General features: G+C 37.6%; 1 protein-coding gene across 1 annotated transcript in view; it reads left to right on the top strand.

Moving 5' to 3' along the window:
- LOC128695660 (nuclear RNA export factor 1) overlaps nucleotides 1-20,766 on the top strand; it is a 97,034-nt gene that overhangs the window by 56,709 nt on the left and 19,559 nt on the right. The window contains exons 10-13 of the mRNA XM_053786422.2: nucleotides 11,705-11,741; nucleotides 13,110-13,247; nucleotides 14,356-14,456; nucleotides 20,343-20,514. Of these exons, the coding sequence (XP_053642397.1) occupies nucleotides 11,705-11,741; nucleotides 13,110-13,247; nucleotides 14,356-14,456; nucleotides 20,343-20,514 (448 nt within the window). The remainder of the gene's footprint in view (nucleotides 1-11,704; nucleotides 11,742-13,109; nucleotides 13,248-14,355; nucleotides 14,457-20,342; nucleotides 20,515-20,766) is intronic.

The following is a 20,766-nucleotide window of genomic DNA, read 5'->3' as shown; positions in this document are numbered from 1 at the left end:
TCAGTAATCTGGCACTAATTTCGGCAAGCATAATTTCAATTTTCCTGGGTTGCCACACCAACCTGCTGCTACTGTTTGATTGCACTACTTGCTGCATAAGTCATTTATTTCTTTTTTTTTTTTTTCATTTATTATTATAACCTGCTCACTTTTAATCCTAGCCATGGTTCCAGTGAATAAAAGAAATGCTTCTCGTTGTGTAAAGCACATACACCATACATTGTCCATAAAAGATAAGGTGGCTCTAGAGAGACTGTTGGTTGCTATGAGCTCCTGAGTCTTGTTATGTGCGGGAATATGCTTTATTATTACGTTAAGATCAACACTGTGGTTTATTTACCTATCGCAGTTGATCTAATATGACATATTAACCCTTTGACTGTCGCGGCCGTATATATACGTCTTACAAGGTACCGTGTTTGACGTATATACAGTGGACCCCCGCATAACGATATTATTTCAATCTAGAAGTCTGTTTGGGTGCTGTTATAGACCGAATTTGTTCCCATAAGAAATATTGTGAATTAGATTAGTCCATTTCAGACCCCTAAAAATACACCTACAAAAGCACTTACAAAAATAAACTTACATAATTGGTCGAGTTGGGAGCTGATTGTTATCCGGGGGTCCACTGTATACTCATAAATTCTAGCGGCTTCAAATCAAGCAGGAGAAAGCTGGTAGGTCCACATGTGAGAGAATGGGTCTGTGTGGTCAGTGTGCACCATATAAAAAAAATCCTGGAGCACGCAGTGAATAATGAGAAAAAAAAAATTCCAACCGTTTTTTATAATTAAAATGCCGACTTTGTGGTCTATTTTCGTATAGTATTTATGGTTGTATTCTCATTTTTTGGTCTCATTTGATAGAATTGAAAACATATTATAGAAATAGAGGTGATTTTGATTGATTTTAGTATAAAAAGAACCTGGAAATGGAGCTCAAAGTAGGGGAAATGTTTGATTTTTGCCGATGTTCAAAAGTAAACAAATGATGTCATTGTCCAATAAATGTCCAACTAGCCATTCTAATATGCAGTCATGAATGGGTTGATGTTATTTATACAATCATTACAGTATTGCAGTAGTCTGCATAATAGTAAATCTTCTATTTTTTGTTTGAATAAAAATTCAAAATAGAAAGCAAGAGTAATATCAGAGGGGCCTGGAGACATGACTGATGAACAAAGAAAATGTTATTTTAGAGCCAGGAATGTCTGCATTGTTCATTCTGGACCTTATTTTGAAATTGTCATATTTTTTAATTTTCGTGAAATTGGCCAAATTGCAAAGTTCTGACCATGTTATTGGGTAGTTGAAATCGGTAAATGGGCAGTTTCTTGTACTCAATCGATAGAAAAAATGGAGTTCTAAAGAAATAGCTATGAGTTTGGTCGACTGGAGCAATGGAATTAGCCGAAAAGAGGGCTCTAAAGTGGGCGAAATCGACGATTTGTAAATATCGCTGAGGTCGCTAACTTCGCGAGAGCGTAATTCCATCAGTTTTCCATCAAATTTCGTTTTTTTTGGTGTCATTACAATTGGGAAAAGATTCTCTATCATTTCATAAGAAAAAATATTTTTTTTTTTTTAAATTTTTCGACACCAGGAGACACCTCAGGATTGGGGGTTGCGACAGTCAAGGGGTTAAACAGTATAAATAACATAAAAACATGGCAAATACTCCAGAATGAATAATAATAATAATAATAATAATAATAATAATAATAATAATAATAATAATAATAATAATAATACTACTACTACTACTACTAGAGGGTATGGGATAAAAGTACCATCCTCCTATCCCTGTCTTGGGGGCTTATGTTAAGAGAAAAAAAGTGTAGTAGTACAGGGCTAACTATGATATACACTCATTTTCGTTGATTATCTCGGAAGTTATTCATTTATATATTAACATAGCGGCATTAATAATGATGGGAATGCAATGAATTTCACAGACAACATAAAAACCCCAATGGAAATAAGCCACTAACTCTTTTGGGTTATCCTAGGTTCTCTACACATATGCTGCTATGTATAATCTATGTAACTATACAGTGGACCCCCGCATAACGATATTATTTCAATCCAGAAGTCTGTTTGGGTGCCATTATAGACCGAATTTGTTCCCATAAGAAATATTGTGAATTAGATTAGTCCATTTCAGACCCCTAAAAATACACCTACAAAAGCACTTACAAAAATAAACTTACATAATTGGTCGAGTTGGGAGCTGATTGTTATCCGGGGGTCCACTGTATTTGTTGTTTGTTGGACTATCTTATTGAAACTTGGGCAATGTATGATGGAAAGATGCTTCTTAATGTACACCAAAAATGAAAGAAATCGGATGATAGATAACAGAGTTCACTTCTCAGCCATTAGCCGCCCCTTAGCGGTATATTTTCGTGTTTTTATGGTTGTATTCTTGTTTTTTAATCTCATTTGATAGAATGGAAGATATATTACAGAAATAGATATGTTTTTGATTGGTTTCATGATGAAAAGTACCTTGAAATTTATCTCAAAGTAACGGAAGTGTTCGATTCTTTGCTGATGTTCAATGTGTGTCCAACTGGTCAGTTTAATACACAGTCACAAATGGGTTGACATTATTTATACAATTATTACAATAATGCAGTAGTCTGCATAACAGTAAATCTTCTATTTTTTGTATGAATAAAAATTCAAAATAGAAAGCAAGAGTAATATAAGAGGGGCCAGGAGACGTGACTAATGAACAGAGAAGATGTTACTTTAGTGCCAGGAATGTCTGCATTGTTTATTCTAGACCCTATTTTAAAATTGGCATCTTTTGAAATTTGTGTGAAATTGGCCAAAGTGCCAATTTCTGACCACTTTTTTTGGTAGTCAAAATAGGTGAATGGGTGGTTTCTTGTACTCATTCGACAGAATAGAAGTAAGTACTATGCTATGTTTGACGGTGAGAGGGAGGGCAGGGAAAAGCTGGTCAACTTTTATCATGCGGAGCTCTCATTAATGTCATTTGAAGGAGTTCAGGTTCAAGGAGCTGTGCAAATTTTGGAGAAAATAAAGAATTTGTCATTTACAAAAATTGCTCGTGCTATCACCACAGTTGACTAACAGCCCACCTTTGATGGGGGAGTCTTGGTTAACATTTTAGGCCAGCTTAAGAACACTGAGGTCAGTGGTCACCTGCGGTCATACCTGCCTAAGCTCTTGGGAGTTAGCGTGGGCTGTTACCAAGCACCATGGCTTGTTGTAGTGTTTTAGAATCTCAGGTTCAAGTGTTGAAGAAGGAGATTCTACTTCTTCAGGATGAGTTTGGGAGCAAGTGTGAGAAGGATTTAGCTGGTAAGGAAGGAATGGTCACCAGCAGTGATAGTGGCAGCCGCTTTAAGTGGCAAGTGGTTCACAGTTCAGGAAGAAGGAAGATGAGGAGAGTTAATAGAGAAGATGTGAAGGTAGGAAATTGATTCTCTGTTCTCCAAGACGAGTGTACTTCAGTGGTTAGTGAGGTTGAAGGTACCACTGATTTTCCTGCTATCAAGGTAAGAATATTTTAATAGTAGTCGATTCTCAGGTAAGATATATGGACCGTGCATTTTGTAACAGAGACAGAAAGGTCAGACAGAGTGTGCGCCTTCCTGGAGCTGGTGTTGGTGACATAGTCAGCAGGTTGGATAATATTATGGCAGGTGGGGGTAATGACATTGGGAAGGGCAGGAGAGAGGAGCTGCTGGATAAGTACAGGTTAGCCATAGAAGTAGTTAGGTCTAAGGGAGGGATCCCAGTCATATGTAGCATCTTGCCTAGAAAGGGAGTGAGCAATGACTGGATGTCTAGGGCACTTGGTATAAATTGCTGGCTAGACAGGTACTGCAAGGAACTTGCAATCCCATTCATTGATAGCTGGGACCTATTCTTTGGCAAACGTGATACGTATGTAAGGGATGGGGTTCATCTCTCTGGGGATGGAGTGGTTGCATTAGCCAATTCAATTGAGAGGGTAATTGATGACTTGTCTAGGAATTTAAACTGATAGATTATAAAGGTATGGGTGTTTGTGGGAAACAATCAGGCTGCAGCATTAGGGTTAAAAACAGCAGTTATTACCGGGATACCTCAGGGATATGTTTAAAAGACAATATTCAAAATAAAGTTGCTAGTAATGGCAAATCAATTGATCAACAAAGAGAGATAGTAGAGGGCAACGAGTGACTAGCTCCCTTAAGGTTTACTATACAAATAGTAGGAGTCTATGAAATAAGATAGATGAGCTAAGATTACTTGCAAGTGTAGGTAATATAGATATTATTGGTATAACAGAGACCTGGTTCAACCTGAAAGATAGAGAAATGCCTTCTGAATGCAACATACAGGGTTATAAACTATTCCACACTGATAGGGTCAACAGGAAGGGTGGTGGTGTGGCGATGTATGTCAGAGAAAATTTAAGTTTTTGTCTTAGACATGATATAAGATTAGAAACATAGCACACAGAATCTGTTAGGCTAGTTTCTCGAGGGACGTGAAAAATTAATTTTGGGTGATTTATAGGCCCCCAAACCTTGAAAGGAAGGGCAGTAAGCTGTTATGGGACGAAATTCATAAGGCATCTAGATATGAAAATGTTGTGATAATGGGAGATTTTAACTTTAGACAAATTGATTGGAACAATATGACAGGAAATCTCGAGTCTAGTGACTTTCTTGATACGGTTCAGGATTGCTTTTTAGAACAGGTTGTGACAGAACCAACTAGAGGAAACAATCTGCTTGACTTGGTTCTTGCCAACAAAGATTCACTAATTAATAATCTTGAGGTTAATGATGAGCTTGGGGAAAGTGATCACAAATCACTTAGTTTCAATATATCATGGAATTACCCAGATAACTGCAATCAAATCTCTGTCCCAGATTTTCGCTTGGCCGACTTCATGGGACTGAAAAATTACCTGGGTGGGCTAAATTGGGATGTCCTGACTATGGGTCAGGTAGGTGATCTCGGGTGCCAATGTGACGTTTTTCAGAGCATAGTTCTAGCTGCCTAGACAACTTTTGTTCCGAGTAGGGAAATTAGATCTAACAAAAATGATCCCAAATGGATGAACAATAGATTAAAACATCTCATTGGTCAAAAGAGAGGCATATATAGGCGTATCAAAAGAGGGGATGGGCAGTTAAGAAATCAATATATTCAATTAAAGAGGGAAATAAAGAAAGGAATAAGAAAAGCAAAAAGGGATTATGAGGCTAAGGTCGCAAGGGATTCAAAGACTAACCCAAAAGGGTTCTTTCAGGTATACAGAAGCAAGATTAGGGACAAGATTGGCCCACTTAAGAGTAACTCTGACCAGATCACTGACAGTGATAAGGATATGTGTGAAATTCTCATTACGTACTTCCTCTCAGTTTTCACCCAGGAAAATACTGGCAATATTCCTGAAATAATAGATTATGTAGAACAGGATAATAAACTATGTACGATTGTGGTAACTAGTGACATGGTCCTCAGACAAATAGAGAAACTAAAACCTAACAAATCCCCAGGCGCTGATGAACTGTTTGCAAGGGTGTTAAAGGAACGTAAAGAGGAACTTAGCATACCTTTGGCTAATCTTTCTAACATATCACTACAAACTGGCATAGTGCCTGATAAGTGGAAAATGACAAATGTAATACCTATTTACAAGGCAGGTGACAGGTCCTTGGCTTCGAACTATAGACCAATAAGCCTTACCTCCATAGTTTACCTGGAGAGAGTTCCGGGGGTCAACGCCCCCGCGGCCCGGTCTGTGACCAATAATAATCAATAATTGCCGAAGCAATTCGTAGCCATCTTGACAGGCAGATTGATTAATGAATCTCAACACGGTTTTACAAAGGGGCGTTCCTGTCTTAAAAATTTACTAACTTTTCACTAAGGTGTTTGAGGAGGTAGATCATGGTAATGAATATGATATTGTGTATATGGACTTAAGTAAGGCTTTCGATAGAGTTCCACACCAGAGGCTATTGAGGAAACTTAAGGCACACGGAATAGGAGGAGAAATTTTTTCCTGGGTAGAGGCATGGCTGACAAATAGACAGCAGAGAGTTTGCATAAATGGTGAGAAATCAGAATGGGGGGCACATCACAAGCGGTGTTCCTCAGGGGTCAGTGTTGGGCCCGTTGTTGTTCACAATTTACATAAACGACATAGATGAGGGTGTAAATAGTGACATAAGCAAATTTGCTGATGACACCAAAATAGGCCATCCAGTTCATTCTAATGAGGACACTAGAGCACTCCAGGATGATTTGAATAGACTGATGCAATTGTTGAAGTGGCAGATGCAGTTTAATATTGACAAATGCAAAGTTCTAAATGTTGGACAGTTAAATAACCATGCCACATATAAACTAAATAATGTAGATCTTAAAAATACTGATTGCAAAAAGGATTTAGGAGTTCTGGTTAGCAGTAATCTAAAACCAAGACAACAGCGCATTAGTGTTCGCAATAAAGCTAACAGAATTCTTGGCTTCATATCTAGAAGTATAAATAATAGAAGTCCTCAGGTTGTTCTTCAACTCTATATATCCTTAGTTAGGCCTCATTTAGACTATGCTGCTCAGTTCTGGTCACCGTATTACAGAATGGATATAAATGCTCTGGAAAATGTACAGAGGAGGATGACAAAGATGATCCCATGTATCAGAAATCTTCCCTATGAGGATAGACTGAGGGCCCTGAATCTGCACTCTCTCGAAAGGCGTAGAATTAGGGGGGATATGATCGAGGTGTATAAATGGAAAACAGGAATAAATAAAGGGGATGTAAATAGCGTGGTGAAAATTTCCAGCCAAGACAGGACTCACAGCAATGGTTTCAAGTTGGAAAAATTCAGATTCAGGAAGGATATAGGAAAGCACTGGTTTGGTAATAGAGTTGTGTATGAGTGGAACAAACTCCCGAGTACAGTTATTCAGGCTAAAACGTTGTGTAGTTTTAAAAATAGGTTAGATAAATACATGAGTGGGTGTGGGTGGGTGTGAGTTGGATCTGACTAGCTTGTGCTGCTGGGTCTGGTTCCGTGCTCCATCCTTGAGTGGAGGTGACCAGACTGGGTGGGTCATTGGGCTAATCTGGGGGGGGGGACATGGACCTGCTCTGCATGGGTCAGTAGGCCTGTTGCAGTGTTCCTTCTTTCTTATGTTCTTATATTTATTCAGGTATACACAAATACAGTTACATAAATTATCATACATAGCAGCATATATGTAAAGAGCCTAGAATAACCCAAAAAAGTCAAAGTGATCTATATGTATTTCCATTGGGGTCCTTAAAAACTGTCATGTAGTCAAAGAGTTTTTAACGCATAATAAACCAGCTAGCCACTTTGTATAACAAACTAGAAACAAGAACAGATCTTGCAAGAACCCTTGGAAGATCTGTTCTTGCAAGAGTTGCACTGAAGAGAAGGTTCGGTGCAGGGCTTGTATAAACCAGCACTACAGTTGGAATACTAGTGAAATAGCTATGAGTTTGGTAGACTGGAACAATGGAATGGGCCAAAAATAGGGCGTAAATTAGGTGAAATCGCCGATGCATAAATTATTCTAACCTAATCACTCTGTAATCTGGCAAAATCACTAATCTGGTACCCTACAGGTCCCGATTAGTGATGGCCAACCTGTACTACTGTTACACCTAACATTTGGCAAATGTAGTACAAATTTATACAGTTCTACAAAAAATACTCTAATGTACTGTATTTCAATGTGCAGTCATACCCCTCAGATTTGCAAGGTTCCCAATTTTTTTTTTTTAATCCAGTGGTTTTTTTTTTTCTCAACAAGTCGGCCGTCTCCCACCGAGGCAGGGTGACCCAAAAAGAAAGAAAATCCCCAAAAAGAAAATACTTTCATCGTCATTCAACACTTTCACCTCATTCACACAGAATCACTGTTTTTGCAGAGGTGCTCAGAACACAACAATTTAGAAGCATATACTGTACGTATAAAGATACACAACATATCCCTCCAAACTGCTAATATCCCGAACCCCTCCTTTAGAGTGCAGGCATTGTTCTTCCCATTTCCAGGGCTCAAGTCCGGCTATATAAAAATAACCGGTTTCCCTGAATCCCTTCACTAAATATTACCCTGCTCACACTCCAACAGATCGTCAGGCCCTAGATACCATTCGTCTCCATTCACTCCTATCGAACACGCTCATGCACGCCTGCTGGAAGTCCAAGCCCCTCGCCCACAAAACCTCTCTTACCCCTTCCTTCCAACCTTTTCGAGGATGACCCCTACCCCGCCTTCCTTCTTTTACAGATTTAAACGCTCTCCATGTCATTCTACTTTGATCCATTCTCTCTAAATGACCAAACCACCTCAACAACCCCTCTTCAGCCCTCTGACTTTGTAAATGGTCCAAGTCGGACCGAAACGTCGTTGTAAGCTTCTCTCTTTTATGTGCGGGTTATTTGTGTGTCGTTCCAGTCACGGTATTGTGCCTTTTTTTGTTATTTGTTACTTTTATTAACTCCACACCTTCTCCTGATCTCCACACTCTGAATTTTCTGCATAATATTTACACCATACATTGCCCTTAGACAGGACATCTCCACTGCCCCCAACCGCCTCCTCGCTGCTGCATTCACAACCCAAGCTTCACACCCATATAAGAGTGTTGGTACTACTATACTTTCAGACATTCCCTTCTTTGCCTTTATAGATAACATTTTTTGACTCCACATACACCTCAATGCACCACTCACCTTTTTTCCCTCATCAATTCTATGATTAACCTCATCCTTCATAAATCCATCCGCCAACATGTCAACTCCCGAGTATCTGAAAACATTCACTTCTTCCATACTCCTCCCCAATTTGATATCCAATTTTTCTTTATCTAAATCATTTGATGCCCTCATCACCTTACTATTTTGTATGTTCACTTTCAACTTTCTATCTTTACACACACTCCCAAACTCATCCACTAACCTTTGCAATTTTTCTTTAAAATCTCCCATAAGCACAGTATCATCAGCAAAAAGTAACTGTTTCAATTCCAATTTTGTATTTGATTCCCCATAATTTAATCCCGCCCCTCTCCCGAACACCCTAGCATTTACTTCTTTTACAACCCTATCTATAAATATATTAAACAACCATGGTGACATTACACATCCCTGTCTAAGACCTACTTTTACTGGGACGTAGTCTCCCTCTCTTCTACACATCCTAACCTGAGCCTCACTATCCTCATAAAATCTCTTTACAGCATTTAGTAACTTACGACCTATTCTATATAGGTGGTAACATCTGCCACATTGCTCCCCTAACCGCTCTATCCAGTGTTTTTACCGATAGATAATCTGAATAAATTTCAGTATTCTCAAGGTGTCTGTATTTTGGGAAGGAGGAAGGGTCTTGGAACACGGCCCCTAAATTGAAAGCTAACCATGAGGTTTCATTAAAAGTGTGCTCAATAGCTTTCTTGTGCTCAGATCTCTATGATTGCCAGTATTAACCAGATTATAGTTATATATTAATAGATTTTGTGAAGGAATTCAGGGAAATTGATTAGCCAGATTTGAGACTAGGAGGTGGGAAGTACAATGCCTGCACTTTAAAGGAGGAGTTTGAGATATTGGATGTTTGGAGTGACATCTAAACTGTCATATCTGAGCCTCTTCAAAGACAGTAATTATGTGTGAATGATGGTGAAAGTGTTTCATTTTTGGGTCACCCTGCCTCAGTGGGAGACTGTCAGCATGTTGAATTTTTTTTTTTTTCAACACAATGGCTGTCTCCCTCTGAAATAGAAGACAACACATGTACCAACATATACTCAATTGCCATTTTTCCAAAAGTGTGATGACATCACAGTCATATAACACATCTAACCACAACATCCACACCCCTCCTCCAGAGTGCATGCAATGCCCTACATAGGTACTATAATGAACCTAAATCTAATAGAAGATTTATTGTGCAGACAATTTTGCTTTATTAGTGGGGCTTTTAAGAATTTAGGGTTCAAATTTAAATTAAACACTTATGGTATATAGGTACTGTAGCCAGTTTCCAATAAATTATAATGCTGTATACTTTATATCCGCTGAGCAATACACATACTCAGGTAACAACCACATGTTCCAGACTAGCTTCCCACTCATATATGTCCTGTTTTTGCTCTTAAATTAAAAAGAAATCCAGCTTTATTTATATTGAATACCTACAGTATGTAGGCAGTTATGCTATTTTTTTTTCCAGCTACAGACAATTCTGTACTCTGTCAATAAATGTTGAGCTCAAATAGCCACAACTGTCACTAGTGCTATGTTACTGAACAAAGAAGACTGTTTTTCAGAGCCCACCCATATTTTGCAAATGCCACACACCAATGATGTACAGAGTAACATAAACCCACCACTCAGTGAGACATGACCCCACTTTGAAATACTTTTGCTAATACATTTTCCCAGCTCAACAAGGCATTGTAGTTCAAAGCAGTTTTTATTAATATTTGATGCATTAAATTATTCTTATGTTTTTAGATTTTTTAAACAAATTCAAATTAGGTGTAGTTATCTGTAGGTATCACAATAATAAAATGGAAAAGTACTATATTCACAGTGTTTTGAGACGATGAATGATGACCACTGGTGCTTAGGAACCTTAGGGGGCTGGTGAAAACTTATCACTATTTGTTTTAGTAAGTGTAGAAAGTGTTAAAACAAGTTTAATGATTTGTCTTCCTGGGAATTTGTAATGTTTTTATGTTTGAGAATTGGTAGATTATCTTCTGATAATTATATTCAGGAACAATTTTTTTTTCATTCATAATTTCAAAAAAAAAAAAAAAAATTACAGATTTAGCTCTTATTCTTAAATTTTTGTTTTATCAAAGTTGAAAAGTGTTTCTGGTCTAATAAATTACCCTTCCAAGATCTCTAGTTGCAGGTGTCAGCGTAAGAAACTCTCCACTAGCAGGTGAAGGCCAACCATACTTAGTGCATGATGGCTACTTACTTTCTACTCGCTCAGTTTCTTCAATACTTTTAATATAACAAGAACCACAGATCTACCACATAAAACTATGAAAATGTTTTGTGTATTTTATCATTATGTGCATTGTGCGAATATAGACCAATAATTACACTCGTACACAAATATATCCAGTCCATTGCAGTCATCTCTACATAAATATGTCAGAAGCTTTTATAATTATACTATACTTTCCCTTATACTTGACTGTCTTACATAGTAATATAATTTTATACCTCATTTTATGTAATTGCTTGGTTTTTAACTCAAAGATTTTTTTAAAAATATTTAATATCAGTAGAGAAAGTACAAAATACTACACATACATTAAATTTCAATATAAATCTTATAACAAGGGGGTTTAATTTGATTAATACATATACTTTGAAAATGTTAACCAAAGAAAATGGTTAAAATTGGAAAAAAAAATTGCCGTGAGGTATGTCTTGGCCATATACCGCTTTTCCAGCTTAGTCTTTATTATGGTGTTAGTGTATTCTAATATATTTTGAAAAGATGTTATTAGTGGACATTCTTATCAAAGTTCTGTAAGACTGTAGTTGAGGTTATGTATGAATGAAAATATTCTTGCAATCTAATATTTAGTCATGATTTATTTTTGTGGTGCCTGCCAAATAATGTATTATCACCCTGTTTTTCTTTTTTCCCAGTGCGGTGAGGAAGTTCTTCAGCAAGGTTGTGTACTTGGTAAGATATTCTTTTAGTATATACAGGTGCTCCTCAACTTAGGATGGTTTGATTTACGTTATTTTGACTTTACGACGGTGCAAAAGCATTTACTTTGGAGATGAAACTTATGATAATTACCAAGCATGAAGGCAGCTCATCCATAACTTGTTTTTATTCATTTACTTTCCAATACTGGTATTTAGTTAGTTACAGTAATTATTTGTTAATTTACTTATTCAGTGACAGTTGTTTATTTACTTATCATATATGGAACAGAATTCTTCCTCCGTAAGCCATGTGTGTTGTAAGAGGTGACTAAAATGCCAGGAGCAAGGGGCTAGTAGCCCCTTCTCCTGTATAGATTACTAAATTTAAAAAGAGAAACTTTTGTTTTTCTTTTTTGGGCCATCCTGCCTTGGTGGGATACGGCCGGTTTGTTGAAAAAAATATATATATATATATGTATTCATATTTGACCTGTGATATTTTCAACTTGTGGGTTTGTTGGAACATAACCCCATTGTAAGTCAAGGAGTACCTGTACAAGCCTTTTGTAAAGGAGTTTGGCAATTGTGATTGTTACATTAAGTTGTATCTTGTAACATCTACAGTGCATTACTCTGTTTTTATCATTTAAATTTTGAGACTTATGCGAAGTATCCTAGTTAGGGGTAACACTAATGGTTTTACTCTGTTTTACAGTTTTTCCTGTAGTTCTTTATCTGTGATTTAATTTGAGACTGCAGCATTAATCTTGTTTGAGTTTTCAAACAGTAATTCTTTACAGTTATACTGTAGTATATTAATTGTTAGTACAATGTGTGTTAAGGTTTGAGGTAATTATCCCTTTCAAAATGCATGGAGATAAGTGAAAGAATGGTAGTATGTATTAGAAAAATATGAATAATAATTAACAAAGGAAATGGGGAGTAAATTTTGAGTGTGATGGGTGGTAGCAAACTGATGAAATGTGGAAGCTTGCAAAACTGATGGATTTTGTTTGGGTAAGAAAACAAGACAAAATACCAGATATATTACTAGAAGGTGTAAAAGTATCAGTGCAGAAGAAAGTAGTTCCTATAAGTGAGTGTGTGTGGGGGCAGGGAAAATTATTAAATGCTATAGAAAGAAATGGCATGTAATCTGTTGACTAGTGCAGAGCTCGTGCTGAATACACATTGCAAATTGTGTTTTTTTATGTAGAGATGATTGTGTTTGCATATATTAAGCCTTTTTTTTTTTTTTAAATGCTGCTGTCTCAGGAAAAGCATACAACTGGGGACATAGTACAAGGATAGGTTTCATAAAGGATTTATCTTGAGATATGGAAGCTGTAGGACTTGTGTCATTGTGACTTCTCAAATCTTTTCATTCACATAAAAACAGGACAGGCAACAGCTTCCCAGGCCTATAGGGTTCGAAGTAGATGAAGATGAGAGTAAGATCCCCAAGACTGTTCCTGCATACTTCATTTTGCCTGATGTTAAGGACCTTGTACTGCAGTTTATTGAACAGTACTATCAGGTAAAATTTGGTTTTGTTTATCACAGATTTCTCATGTTTTTGGAAAACATACATTGTATTGTAGTTATAATTTTTTGGGGTGTGGGCAGAATGTGTGCAGCCAGAAAACCTTGCAGTTCAAAAACTATTTTATTAGTAATTGGGAAATGCTTTCCAGAAAAACCTAACCTGCTTGTACCTAGTGTATTACTCCAACCTTTATGTAGTAAATATATTGTATGGTACAGCAAACTAGAAAATATTCTAAGTTACATTTCCTATTAATCTCATACCACATAGCTCCTACATCAACTGAACCCACAGTGGAATTCTTGATAAAGAACAAAAAGGCACTTCATCACACTATAAAACTCATAAGTTTTTATCAGATTCCACTCATTTTAGTTTTATTTGATTCAGAAAAATACACACTTTCATTGTAGAAGAATTTTTTTTTATTAAATCTACCCCCACGTAGGAATTTTTATTTTTGGGTATCCCACAATTTAAGGGTTATTGGCATCAACACAGTATTTTTGTATCTTTTTCCTTGCTATTTCTTATTAATTTATCCTAACATCTTAATCTGCTCATCATCAGGACCATCAGAACAGCTCTTAATGCTGTAGGTGCAATATAATAACCATTGTTTGTACTAAATATTTAATGATTAAATATAAAATTGTTCCTCTTTCAGGTGTTTAACAGTACAGTATTTTCAAAGCATTATCACAGCAAAACAGTCTCATCTCTACCCTCCACAATTGCCATTACCAGCTATTTGCTCATTATTAGTCTGTTAAATTGAGGGTATATCGTATGTGCATTAAAATTTTAGCTTCAGGGTTTATCTGAAAGTACAGAATTATTCAGTTTTGTGTTAAAGGATGAGGATAAGTACCTTGAGGCAAGAACTTTCATTATACAAAGCGTCTTCATTATGCGATTGCGAGTTGTTTCCTAAAACTTCACATATATCACCTGCTGTATAATATATTATTTGTACCAAGTTATAAGTTACTATTAATTCATTAAACTGGAATATTTCATTATGGAATGTTTTCATTGTGCTGGTACTTATTATTCTCTCTTCAGTTATTGATGCTCATTAAAATGAACGTGTTTCCAGATATTTGACACTGAAGATAGAAAGCCATTGGAGGCTGCTTATTCGAAAAATGCCCTGTTTTCCTTGACCTGCAACTTTCCAGACACTGGTCCTGGTTCTCGGTGAGTTTATAATGCCTTATTATTTACGTGTATAAAGTTGAAGTGTATATCTGTGCCTCTTTTGTTTCAGCGTCCTTTGAGAACTTTCCTCAGAATTGCGGGTAGAAAGACCTCCAGGCAGCCATGCCGTGACATAATTTTCTAGTCACTTGTGTTTCCATAGGTCCACATGCGACCTTTTCCTTATGTACTTATCCTGCTCATTCTCTGGTGACAGTTGATTATCAGTCACTCTTATCTCCATTCTCCTTATCATATGTCTAAACCACTAGGCAGTATTTCTCTTAACCCATTACTGCCTTGCATGTTATATCTATGGTTTCATTGCTTATTCTTCCCAATTGTCTAATCTTGTTTAAACTTTATGAAATAATGATTCTCAAGGTAGTATAAACATATTGAGTGAGAGAGAAGCTTACGACGACGTTTCGGTCCGACTTGGTATTGTGCCTTTTTTTGTTATATTGAGTGAGCATGGTCGAGTCCAGCTGTCCCCCAACCTTTTATTTATGATGGCCCTTTTCAGCTTCTTAAAAGTTATTGAAACTACGTACCTGTAAAAGAAAATAAAGCATCTTCTGTAATCATGAGCAACTATTAAAACTAGGCAACTAAAGCAGTACATTATCCATGGAAGCAACAAAGGGAATGTACGAGAGTATAGTGGTACCAACACTCTTGTATGTGTGTGAAGCATGAAGGAGGTTGGAGGCAGTGGAGATGTCATGTCTAAGGGCAATGTGTTGCGTAAATATTATGCAGAAAATTTGTAGAGTGGAAATTAGGAGGAGGTGTGGTGTTACTAAAAGTATTAGTCAGAGGGCTGAAGAGGGGTTGTTGAGGTAGTTTGGTTACTTAGAGAGAATGGAACAAAGTAGAATGACTTGGAGAGCATATAGATCTATAGATAAGATAAGATTTTCTTAGGATTTTTAACCCCGGAGGGTTAGCCACCCAGGATAACCCAAGAAAGTCAGTGCGTCATCGAGGACTGTGTAACTTATTTCCATTGGGGTCCTCAATCTTGTCCCACAGGATGCGACCCACACTAGTCGACTAACACCCAGGTACATATTTGCTGCTAGGTGAACAGGACAACAGGTGTAAAGAAACGCATCGAAATGTTTAGACCCGCCGGGAATCGAACCCAGGCCCTCCATGTATGAAGCAAGAGCTTTAGCCACCAGGCCACCAGAAGGAGGGGGTAGGGGTCGTCTTCGTTAAGGTTGGAGGGAGGAGGTAAAGGAGGCTTTGTGGGCGAGGGGCTTGGACTTCAAACAAGTGTGTGTGAGCGTCTTAGGAGTGAATGGAGAGGAATGGTTTCTGGGACCTGATGAGCTGTTGGAGTGTGAGCAGGGTAATATTTTGTGAAGGGATTCAGGGAAACCGGTTAGCTGGAATTGAGTCCTGGAATGCCTGCATTTTAAGGAGGGGTTTGGGATATTGGCAGTTTGGTGGGACATCTAAACTGTCGCATCTGAGTGCCTCTGCAAAGACGGTGATTATGTATGAGTGATGGTGAAAGTGTTGAATGATGAAAGTTTTTTTTTTTTTTTTTTTGGTCGCCCTGCCTCGGTGGGAAACAGCCAACGTGTTAAAAAAAAAAAATAAGGCAATTGTAGTTTCTGTATGAGAAAAACCTGTAAGTATAATTTAAGAAAGCAGTATTAAAATTATAGATTATTGATTGTATATTCTACAACTGAATCTTAGAATTAACTTTATCACCAGATGTCATGACCTCATGACAAATGCTTAGTGATCCTAGGGTTGGGAACCCCTGGTCTGTTTTATAGAGGCATATCAAAGCTTCATCAGGATTATATGTTTCATTCAAGGAAAATTACTGTTAGATTGAAGAGTACAAGCAATGATGGTAAAGCAGTTATAAATTATATATGCTGTACAAAATGTAAGTCCCAGTACAAAGAAAGAGAGGACAGCTGACTGATGAGCCATGAGCAAAATAATGTCCTTGTACCACATACAAATTGATGTTAGTTTGGGTGGCTTAATAATTTTTGAAGTTGATCAGGGTAGCTATTAGAAATAGGGATGTGGCAATACCAATTTTTTTTTTTTTTTACCAATACAGTGGAACCTCCACTCAGGAGTTTAATTCGTTCCGTGACGTTGCTCGCATCTGGATTTGCTTGTTTGCAGAGTCAGTTTTCCTCATTTAAATTAATTGAAATGCAATTAATCCGTTCCAGTGGAATTCTGTACTTCAATAATTTCCCTATAATCAACTCTGTGACTTATTTATCTATCACAGTTCATCTAATATGACATAATAAACAATATAGATGTGATGAATGGTTTGAAAAACCGACAAGTTGAAGATTGAGACACTTATGCAGCACATGGGAATCTTTATTCAGGAAACGTTTCGCCACACAGTGGCTTCATCAGTATTGGACTGATGAAGCCACTGTGTGGCGAAACGTTTCCTGAATAAAGATTCCCATATGCTGCATAAGTGTCTCAATCTTCAACTTGTCGGTTTTTCAAACCATTCATCACAACTGTCAGACACTGTAGCATCATGGGATCTTGTTACAAAGAATTCTTCAACACTTGTTCAACCTTTGGACGAAGACTTACTTCGACTAGTGGATGGTACCACTATGACCCCGCCTCCACCTGCTTCACCTCACCTCACTACAGTATATAAGCCACGTCTACGGCCCTATGCTGTACATTCTACAAGATTGATGGACTGAACACATCGACTCCAGGTTGAGGGACTGATTACCTCATTCTCCTCCTCTCCTTACACCTTCCTCTTTGTATTGGACTGATGAAGCCACTGTGTGGCGAAACGTTTCCTGAATAAAGATTCCCATATGCTGCATAAGTGTCTCAATCTTCAACAATATAGATAACATAGAAACTTGATATATACTCTAGAATGAATAAAATATGTCATTCATGTAGTGGTATTGTCAGTGGATGAAAGTATGTCTGGAGACTGAACAAAATACTCCTTGAATAATTTTGCTAATATCATCTATACGGCTTATTTATTTATCACAGTTCATCTAATATGACATAATAAACAATATAAATAACATAGAAACCTGATATATACTCTAGAATGAATAAAATATGCCATTATGTAACAGGTGGAGGCGACCACAACCGCTCCCGCTGTGTTGTGGTAAACACTGCTGTCTAGTGATGGCCTTTTGAAGCCGTCTATTATAATTATTATTATTTTATTATTATTTTTTTTTATTATCACACTGGCCGATTCCCACCAAGGCAGGGTGGCCCGAAAAAGAAAAACTTTCACCATCATTCACTCCATCACTGTCTTGCCAGAAGGGTGCTTTACACTACAGTTTTTAAACTGCAACATTAACACCCCTCCTTCAGAGTGCAGGCACTGTACTTCCCATCTCCAGGACTCAAGTCCGGCCTGCCGGTTTCCCTGAACCCCTTCATAAATGTTACTTTGCTCACACTCCAACAGCACGTCAAGTATTAAAAACCATTTGTCTCCATTCACTCCTATCAAACACGCTCAAGCATGCCTGCTGGAAGTCCAAGCCCCTCGCACACAAAACCTCCTTTACCCCCTCCCTCCAACCTTTCCTAGGCCGACCCCTACCCTGCCTTCCTTCCACTACAGACTGATACACTCTTGAAGTCACTCTGTTTCGCTCCATTCTCTCTACATGTCTGAACCACCTCAACAACCCTTCCTCAGCCCTCTGGACAACAGTTTTGGTAATCCCGCACCTCCTCCTAACTTCCAAACTACGAATTCTCTGCATTATATTCACACCATACATTGCCCTCAGACATGACATCTCCACTGCCTCCAGCCTTCTCCTCGCTGCAAAATTCATCACCCATGCTTCACACCCATATAAGAGTGTTGGTAAAACTATACTCTCATACATTCCCCTCTTTGCCTCCAAGGACAAAGTTCTTTGTCTCCACAGACTCCTAAGTGCACCACTCACCCTTTTCCCCTTATCAATTCTATGATTCACCTCATCTTTCATAGACCCATCCGCTGACACGTCCACTCCCAAATATCTGAATACATTCACCTCCTCCATACTCTCTCCCTCCAATCTGATATCCAATCTTTCATCACCTAATCTTTTTGTTATCCTCATAACCATACTCTTTCCTGTATTCACTTTTAATTTTCTTATTTTGCACACCCTACCAAATTATTATTATATAGTACATTATTATTTTACATGTATTATTATTATACATTATATTATTATTATACATATTATTATATTATACTATGTTATTATTATACTATTACAGTAGATCGTCATTTAGCACGGTAGTTACGTTCCTGAAAATGCAGTGTTAGATAAAATCGTGTTAGATGAACTGAAGAATTTACGGGAAAAATAGGGTTACGTTCTTGGGAGCCCCCAAAAAGCCAAACAACTTTTTTTTAGGCCTCCACATCATACAAAAATAAAAGTTAATATGTAGTTGTAGTTCATTGTTGTGATGTATTATGTTGTTTTTACTGCTAAGACCACAAATGTAACATAAATAATAGTATTTCTTACCTTAAATCGTGGGTGCTGGTGTTTGTGGATGATTGTGAAGAGAGTGGAGAGTTATGCTGTGGCCCTACTGGGCTGAGGTGGATGGTGGACTGTCACTTTCGACAGTCCTCATAACAAACCTGTTTTCAGTGTCGAAAAAAAAAAAATTCTTACCAAAATGTTAATATTTTTCAGAGTGTTTTAAAAAAAAAAATTGCCATCAGTGGTTACCAAGATATAGAAGTGTGAAGTTGACAAAGTGAACCGCTTACGGAAACGTCTGTGACGGCCTCTCACTCAGTAATATTATTTTTACTTTTATTCTATTTTTCTTTTCTATTGTTATCAATATAATGTTGCAGTTTAAAAACTGTAGTGTAAAGCACCCTTCTGGCAAGACAGTGATGGAGTGAATGATGGTGAAAGTTTTTCTTTTTCGGGCCACCCTGCCTTGGTGGGAATCGGCCGGTGTGATAATAAAAAATAATAACTTGTTTACACACACCCATGCTGCCTTCCACATTCACACCATCTTCCCCAACACCCACACTGCTTTCCCCAACACTCACACCGTCTTCCCCACCACCCATGCTGGAAATAAGTCACTTGACTTTTTTGGGTTATTCTAGGTTCTCTACACATGCTGTTATGTATGATAATCTATGTACTGTATACACCTGAATAAACTTACTTACACACCATCTTCCCCACCATCCAAGCTGCCAGCTACAGTCAGAGGTCACGTGTGGTCCCTGTCCTAAGCTGTCTGGGAATATAGTGTAGGGTGTTACTGAGCACCATGGCCTGCTGTAGTGTTTTGGAATCTCAGGTTAAAGTGTTGAAGAAGGAGGTTCTACTTCTTCAGGAGGAAAATAGGAGGCTGAAGCTTTGCCTAGGTGGGTTTGGGAGTGAGTCTGAGATGGTTGGAGCTGGTGAGGAAAAGGATACCAGCAGTGAGCTAAATAGTTGCAGCCACTTTAAGTGGCAAGTGGTTCACAGTTCAGGAAAAAGGAAGATGAGGAAGGTTAATAGAGAAGATGTGAAGGTAGGAAATCGATTCTCTGTTCTCCAGGACGAGTGTACTCCAGTGGTTAGTGAGGTTAAAGGTACCACTGACTCCCCTGCTAATCAAGTGTGGGTGTGTTCTCATTGCACAGGGAAAAGAATGGATTTCATAAGATATTCATGTTTAACAAATTTATTTTTGAATATTGTGCAGTAATGATTCACAAATAAAATCACCATAGTCACATTTTCTAGCTTTTTTATTTTCCTAAAAAATTTGAAAGCTTGATGCAGCCCATGTGTATAAGTTTTCAGCGATGAAAATTATATACTGTATTCTTTTATTATACAGGTTTTCAAACATCTATTTAACTGAAAATAGGAATTTAAAAAAATTAGGATCTTCCAACCGGCGACAGAAGCTAGTATTTCAAGGACGCAGTGCCATTGGTAACCTTCTGTGCAAGCTTCCCTCCACTGTTCATGATCCTCCTTCCTTCACTTTGGATGTTCCAGTGGCAAACGTAAGTGCATCTCTTCTTCATGCAATGCTTGTATTACACATACAGTAATACATATATCTAAATTATTATTCTTGAAACACTTCAGTATTAGAGGTACAGTACCTAAATTATCAGTATTCAGCAAGTAAATTTTTAACTTTATAGGTTAATTAATAGTACACTATCAGTTGTTCACAAATCATTTTATTCATGATTATTGGTAATATGCCATACCATTTACCCAGTAAATACAGATTACTTACCAAGTGGGCT

Source organism: Cherax quadricarinatus, chromosome 42 (assembly GCF_038502225.1).
Source record: "Cherax quadricarinatus isolate ZL_2023a chromosome 42, ASM3850222v1, whole genome shotgun sequence".
Classification (NCBI taxonomy): Eukaryota; Metazoa; Arthropoda; class Malacostraca; order Decapoda; family Parastacidae; genus Cherax; species Cherax quadricarinatus.
Note: the sequence above shows the minus strand (reverse complement) of the source record. Positions and strands in the feature narration are given on the sequence as shown.